Genomic DNA, 6,907 nt, shown 5'->3' with positions numbered 1-6,907 from the left:
GAAAAACAATTTTTTCATAGTTTCATATAATCTAGGAAAACCAAGTGATGCTCATGGATTAAGTCAAGTAAACATGTTGATATTTCTTTCTTCCCCACCCCCTCTAAAACCAAGTGAATTTTTTTGCCAGGTCTACCCCGGGCCACAGGTTAGCACCTGCAACATTACTCACACTTATCCTTACTTCTAATAGTATTGGTTTCAAATAACCATATTCAGTCTTATTTCTATCTTTGTTTTGTTGGTTTCACATTAGTAAAATTATCATCAACTATTTTTATTCATCGAGACAGTATTAAAAGGTGATCTATCTCTAGCTTCGTTAGTAATCGGAAACACATTATCTTGTTGTCTCTCAAAATTATCACACTTATCAGCTAAATTTGCTTTAGATTTCTCCAATTCCCTCACCACATTTATAACAGACAATTCATTATCAGAAATTTCAACACCGCACCACAGTTAAAACACAATGGACGAAAAATACAGTATAATTTGTATATTGATTGGTAACTCAGCTCCAAAACTGGAGCACGCTATGCTAAGCTGACTAGATAAAGCCGATCGAGCCAAGCTTGGTAATACCAAGCTTCTCTTGAGCCATGGAATTAAATCAGCGACTTGAGCGATCGGGCTTTAACAGGCTTCCTCCACCTCTTCTTGAACGGGCTCTTCATCATCATAATGTTGTGCAGTTGTTTGCCATTGCAACCAAGTGCGTCGTCGTTGCTGCTTTCCTCATCGCAGCTAACAATGTTGGCATTGCTCCCATTGAGCCTAGGCTTCTCGACCTGTGTTGATGTCGGCAGAGCCTGATGGTCAGTGACATTAGCTTGGCTTGCACTAAAATCAGATTGTGTTTGGGTGCATGCCTCATCTTTCTGTTGTTCAATGGGTAGTGGAGGTTCTTCCAGCACACTATTAAAACCGCTTGATCTGCAATGCCTCTTGGAGCTGCGTGAGGGGCCAAACCCGTCGTAGTAGTAGAACGCCTCACCCATGTCAACGACGGGCCTCTTCTTTTGTGGCTTCTTGCCATCCCTCTTCTTGCATGTCCGCACTCCCTTCTTCACTTTGATCCCCTTATTCGTCTTTGACTTGCTCTCATTCTTCTTCCCCTCCATCGTTTTCGCAGGCATGTTGATGGCCCCATCGACCATATCTGCAGTCGTCTTCTCCTTGATGGAGCCATTGGGCATGCTGATACTGGATGGGAAGAGCCAACTAGCTCGTCGTGTAGTTCTGAAGTAAGTCTTCTTGAAGCATTCCTCCACCTGAATGAGATGGTAATTTGGAAAATACTTGTCAAGGGATGAAAAGAGCTAGCACTAGTAATATAATGAACTGAAATGGGGTAGGGGCATGGAGCAAGATCAGGATTTTCGTTACCAGGCGATAAATTCGGTGACCACCCATACATACAGCAAGCACCAATCAAGCAGCGGGAAGGCAGGAAGGTGAGATGGAGCGAGTGGGGCGAAATTACCACGGGATCCGAGAGGTCGAGCTCGGCCATGAGTTCCCACGGCGACCTACTGAGCTCGCAGCAAGGCTGCCCGCAGGAGGAGGCCTCGGGCGCCACCAAACCGGCGCTGGATTCGAGGGCTTGGTCCGTCGCCGGCGGCGACGGCGGCGGCGGGAACAGCTCGAATCGAGGCGGGTCAGAGGGGGCCGGGGCGGGGGCGAAGGCAGCGTCTGCGCCGCCCAGCAGGCGGGAGGCGGACCTGCGGATCCGCATGGCAGCCGGGGGCGGAGCGAGGGGAGGTTGGGATCTGCGGAGGTAACTAGCAACTGGAGGTAGGGTTTGAGATTTGTCGAAGCCGCCCGCAGCCCGCAGGACAGGAAAGAACGAAGGCTGCTAGTGTGGAGTTGAGTGGGCCTCATTGGTCAGTCACGGTGAACACGTGTACTGAACGGACGGAGACTTGCTTGTGCGCATGCCTGAGCGATGGACGTGCTGGTTCGCTAACTTTTTTCCTGATGAAAAATTTACTCACTGTGGCGCCTGATGATTCTGAAAATATACTAGAGTAACCTTTTTATCTTGAGTTGAAAATATACTAACTTGCAAGCACTAGTAGAAAACAGGGCTTTGGTCACAAGGCAGTATTCACATTAGTCCCGGTTCAGTCACGAACCGGGACTAATGTGAGCATTCGTCCCGGTTCGTGCGGCTAAGGCATTAGTCCCGGTTCACCTGGACCCTTTAGTCCCGGTTGGTGCCACGAACCGGGACTAAAGGGTGCGATGCCCATTAGTCCTGGTTGGTGCCACCAACCGGTACTAATGGGCTTTGAGGCATTAGTACCTGTTGATGGCACGAACCGATACTAAAGGTCCCATTTTCAAACTCTACCACCTCCCCCCCCCCCCCCCAACCGCCTTTTCAGTTTTAGAAAAAACAAAAGAAAATGATGGAAATAAAAAAATAAGTTTCCCATGTGATATGTGGTCTAGTTGTTGGGAAAATTAACAAATATGAATTTCGACTTTATTTGCAAAATCTCTCTGGAATTTGTAAAATGTGCATAACTTTTGCATACGAACTCGGATGAAAAAGTTTTTTATATGAAAAATCATCTACTCGAAAAGTTACATCCGAATTTAACGGGGGCACCCTGTTAAACATTTTCAAAATCCTCAAAAACCTAGCAGAAAAAAGTTACGGGGCTTTTAACATCTAGAGTGGAAAAAATCGAAAAAATTTCAAACTGTGGTGAAACAATGGTCAAACTAATTATTCTAGAATATTAGTGTTACTAAATAATTATTTCAGTTATTTTGAATTTTGGTCAAATCTGGTCAAACTGTGGTCAAACTAATTATTCAAGAAATATTAGTGTTACTAAATAATTATTGTTTTTTAAAACAATAGTTTCAAACTCAAACAGTGAAATGTGTCACTTCATGCTCAAGCAAAATTCTGAGGGTTAATAGGATTGACATCTTACTATTGTCAGGAAAACAACAAGTGCAGACTTGGAAACGAGGGAGAATAGATCCCGGAAGTTAAGCGTGCTTAGGCTGGGGAAGTGGGAGGATGGGTGACCGTTCGGGAAGTTATATGATTTGGAATGATGAGGGGTGATTAGAGATTAGAGGATAAATTGAGCAGTCATGAGAGGTGATGAGACCAGAAGAACCCTTGCTGCCTCCGGGGTCGCTCTCGCTCACTCGCGCAGCGGCGGCGGCGCCAGTCCGCCACCCAAAAGCCTCTGGTTCACCATCCAAAGCCCCCACATCGTCGATTCACGATAGACTACGACGATAGGGCGTCTCTGCCAGTACCCTCCCTTCACACGCTTCTCCACTAGGCACTCGCAATCCCCTCCATTGCCACTTAGACCCCCTACCATTCTCGCCCATTGCCGACTCGTCTCAGATTTGGTCCTCTCTTTGCCGGCTCGATGGTCGTCCCGAACAACGGATGACGCCTGCAAGATTTATCTCTGGTAGCTGTCCGCGGTCCGCCTCTTGTTGCCTTCCAATGTTGATGACCCCCGTCCATCCGTGGTTGTGTGGTTGCCTAGGGTGCGCCATGTGTTTTGTGTCTGCCCCGTGCTGGCATTGAGGTCCCCTGGGGTTGATACATCGTCTGGCACTCGGGCCTCTAACTGGTGCCTCATTGAGGTCCCCTAGTCGGTAGTGCAACTAGTGTGTGGATGTGGTGACCATCCAACGATGCTCTGCCCCTCCTCTGTTGTTGAAGAACCCTCTAGGTATCGGGCGGTTAGTGCAACAACTCATGGTGCAAACTGTCCGGTTGGTTTTGTGGGTGTATGCCCTGTGAGAAATCCCTGCTCTCTTTTCGCGCGTGAGCTGGCCTTGATGGTGATGTTCGTGTCATGCATGAACCTCCCTAGAGACATGGTCTTTGAGTTGAGGCGCGTGCTTTTATCTGTTGGTAAGTTCCGAAAAAAAGTATGCATTGATGGCGCTAGGCCTACGGTGTCTTATACAAGCCGAAGCAGGGCTAGTCGATAGCACGCATCTCGTTGTATAATCTCTTAGTAGTTTACCTTTACTATGCACACACTCCAACACAATAAAACACAAGCATGATGTAGGATTTTATCTGCTAGGAGAGCCTGAACCTGGATAAATCATGTGTCCCTGTTAACATCGTCCCAGGGCGCTTAGCTTAGGATTCCCTACCAGGAGATCTGCCGGATTTAGCTCTGACAGTGGTGGCCTATACAGATCCGACTAGGTGGACGTCGCGGCTCGATGGGAGTTTAGATCGGCTCTGGCACGCTCTACGTGCCGGAGCGAATCTTCACCTCTGGCGATGCCATTTTCGTCGCCAACTCGACTGGCCACATCGGTCAAGGCAAGAACTATGTCCCACCTCTGGCAATGCCACTTTCCTCGCCGACTCGACTGGCCACCTCGGTCAAGGCAAGAACTATGTGCCAACTTTGATCATCAAAGATTTGACGAGCGTCTTCATCAACATCAATTTAATCTCAAGGGGGATCATGGAAAAATTCTTCCATCTAGCTCGGGAGCTCAACATCCACATTGTTCTCGTGTGGCCGTATAGAAATATATGAACAACAGATTTGTTTGCATCAGCCCGCCTCTTCGAACACCGTTTCACCGATCCATTTGATGGGATTATGCAAACATGAGTCTAGAACAACCCTATAAAATTCCATCGCGAACCAACATTGCGATCTCCAGCAATTTCCACGGGATTTTGGGAGAACACGGCTAGTGGTTAAATCCAGCCCCCATTGGAAGATCCGACCGTTCAGATCATGCAGAATTGTCATGACTGCGACCCTAAATATTTCACCTCAATCCAATGGTGCAAACTCTGGAAAACCTCCAAAAGATGCATCAATTTGTGCATATATTTTCTGCTTCAAAATGAATCAGAGACGAGTTCATATTTCTTCATAAATGGACTATCAAACGACCACTACTTGAGAAGATTTTTTGTCAGGTATTGTGTTATGTTCTCAAACACGCGCGTGCAAAATTGGAAGCCTTTTCTGATTTGCTCTTCATCGTCGCGCTGGTATGGCACCGGGCCGGTCTCGTTGGTCCACGGATTCCGACATGCATCAACATCTCACTAGCATCGCTTCGTCGAGCCGACGTCTGCCAAGTTGACTCATCACCTCAGCAAGCCGAAATGCGCTAGCATCGCCGCACTGTTGAATCATCGAATTCATGTCAACCGCGCTACATCATCACCTGGTCGGGTCAACCTCCTTGCTCCTCCAGGCCGACTTGCTCCGTCATGATGGCTTACTCGAGGTTCTAGCGTCACTTTGCGAACCTACTTCGTCACATTGGCTGGCCTAGGGTTCCAGCGTCACTTCGTCGACCTACTCCGTCATGTTGGCTGGCTTGGGTTCCAGCTTCACTTGATCGACTTGATCCGTCATGTCGGCTGTCATGGGGTTCCAGCAGCACTTCACTGACCTAATCCATCACGTCGGCTGGCCTATGGTTCGAGCGGCACTTCACTGACCTGCTTTGTCACATCGACTGGCCCGGGGTTCCATCCCGGGGCTTCGCCTCACAACACCGACCTGTTTCGTCACGTCAGCAGACCACATCAACCACGATATCTGGCAGGTTGATCGATGTATCCCACATAATCGACCTAGGGGCTATTCACCCTCCCCGCTGCTCGTCCTAGGCATATTCGAGGCCGGCGTCTTGCAGGTTGATCGACGGATCCTGTTGAGCCAGCCTGGGGACTATTGCGCCCTCACGGCTGGTCCACATAATCATATTCCCGGTCGACATATGGCAAGTTGATCGACTGAACCCGTAGAACCTGCCAAGTGGCTATGGCACCGATGCCGCTGGTTGACTGAATTATTTTCCAGGCCCACATATGGCAGGTTGATCGAGGGATCCCGCAGAACTGGCTTGGGGGATATTTATGCCCAAACGATGCTGCTTGGTTGAGGCAGTTCCCGAGAAGATTTAATTCTCGTATTGGCCATGTTGCCCGAGCTAAGTCCCGGGGGCTATTGGATGCATGTTTATTCAAAGACAGTAAGCCAATTCCCGAGGAAATTCGATCCTTTTAGGTCAGCCATGTTGCCCGGCCTAAATTTTGGGGGCTACTGCATCCATGTTTCTCATGAAATTTTGAAGTGCAATATGGGTTTCCGAGGAGGATTTCGATCCCCAGGTCGGGAACTTGCGTCCAACATGAATCTCGAGGGCTACTACACATACACGTTTTTTCTAAGTGATTCCCCGAAGAAGCTTTAAATCCTTAGGCCAGCCGCTTGTGCGCGAATTGAGGGCAACTTCAGACTATGGTTTTTTCTACAAAGACAATATTTCACTGACCCATAGCCCGACATCGTCCCTGCCGAGTTGCACCTCGGTAACGACAGGACACAATATTGCTAAGTACTTTGGCTATCAGATTTTGGGCCAATATCCACCTTGAGGGCTACTAGCTTTATATCCCAGTAGAGAATAATTGCACCCATAAAAAATAATTCCACAAAATTTTGGCTTGCTGAAGCCGGCTTGGCAGGAAAACTTTTTTCCGTCGAGGCCGGCTATCTTCATAGACAAATCCAGATCAAGGTGGTTTGCATAAGTTCAGAGGCAGCCCAACATCTGGAGCCAAATGCGTGAAGACAGTGATCGAAGACGTTTGTCTGAACCAGTTTCAAGCCCGGCGACCGAAGACAACGTGCAGCTCGGATGTCCGTGGTGTAGCCACGCTAGAAGACTGGTGCAGAAGCTACTGACAGTTTTCTGACTAAGGGCCTCTCAGCTTGGTGGACCGGGATAAGGACCCTTTGTCGGTTCCGCCACTTTGGGCCTCCCATGGCGAATAACAAGAAGACTCTGGAAGCCTTGATGTTCAAGAAAAGGACTCCATATCCGTGGAGGACTCCTCTCCGCTGATGTAGTCGATTAG

General features: G+C 48.4%; 1 protein-coding gene across 1 annotated transcript; it reads right to left on the bottom strand.

The window, feature by feature from the left end:
• Positions 1-514: 514 nt before the first annotated feature.
• LOC123126075 (uncharacterized) lies at positions 515-1,852 on the bottom strand. Its single transcript, XM_044546480.1, has 2 exons — positions 1,487-1,852; positions 515-1,274 (listed from the first exon to the last, which is right to left on the bottom strand). The coding sequence occupies exons 1-2, from the start codon at positions 1,736-1,738 to the stop codon at positions 609-611; spliced, it is 918 nt and encodes a 305-aa protein (XP_044402415.1). The 5' UTR covers positions 1,739-1,852; the 3' UTR covers positions 515-608.
• Positions 1,853-6,907: the final 5,055 nt, after the last annotated feature.

This window comes from Triticum aestivum, chromosome 5D (genome assembly GCF_018294505.1).
Source record: "Triticum aestivum cultivar Chinese Spring chromosome 5D, IWGSC CS RefSeq v2.1, whole genome shotgun sequence".
Classification (NCBI taxonomy): Eukaryota; Viridiplantae; Streptophyta; class Magnoliopsida; order Poales; family Poaceae; genus Triticum; species Triticum aestivum.
This window is presented reverse-complemented; position numbering and strand designations above follow the sequence as displayed.

Coding starts and splice junctions, on each gene's coding strand:
- LOC123126075 (XM_044546480.1), bottom strand. CDS start 1,738: ATGCGGATCCGCAGGTCCGCCTCCCGCCTGCTGGGCGGCGCAGACGCT. Junction 1,275..1,486: donor TCGACCTCTCGGATCCCGTG/GTAATTTCGCCC, acceptor CATCTCATTCAG/GTGGAGGAATGCTTCAAGAA.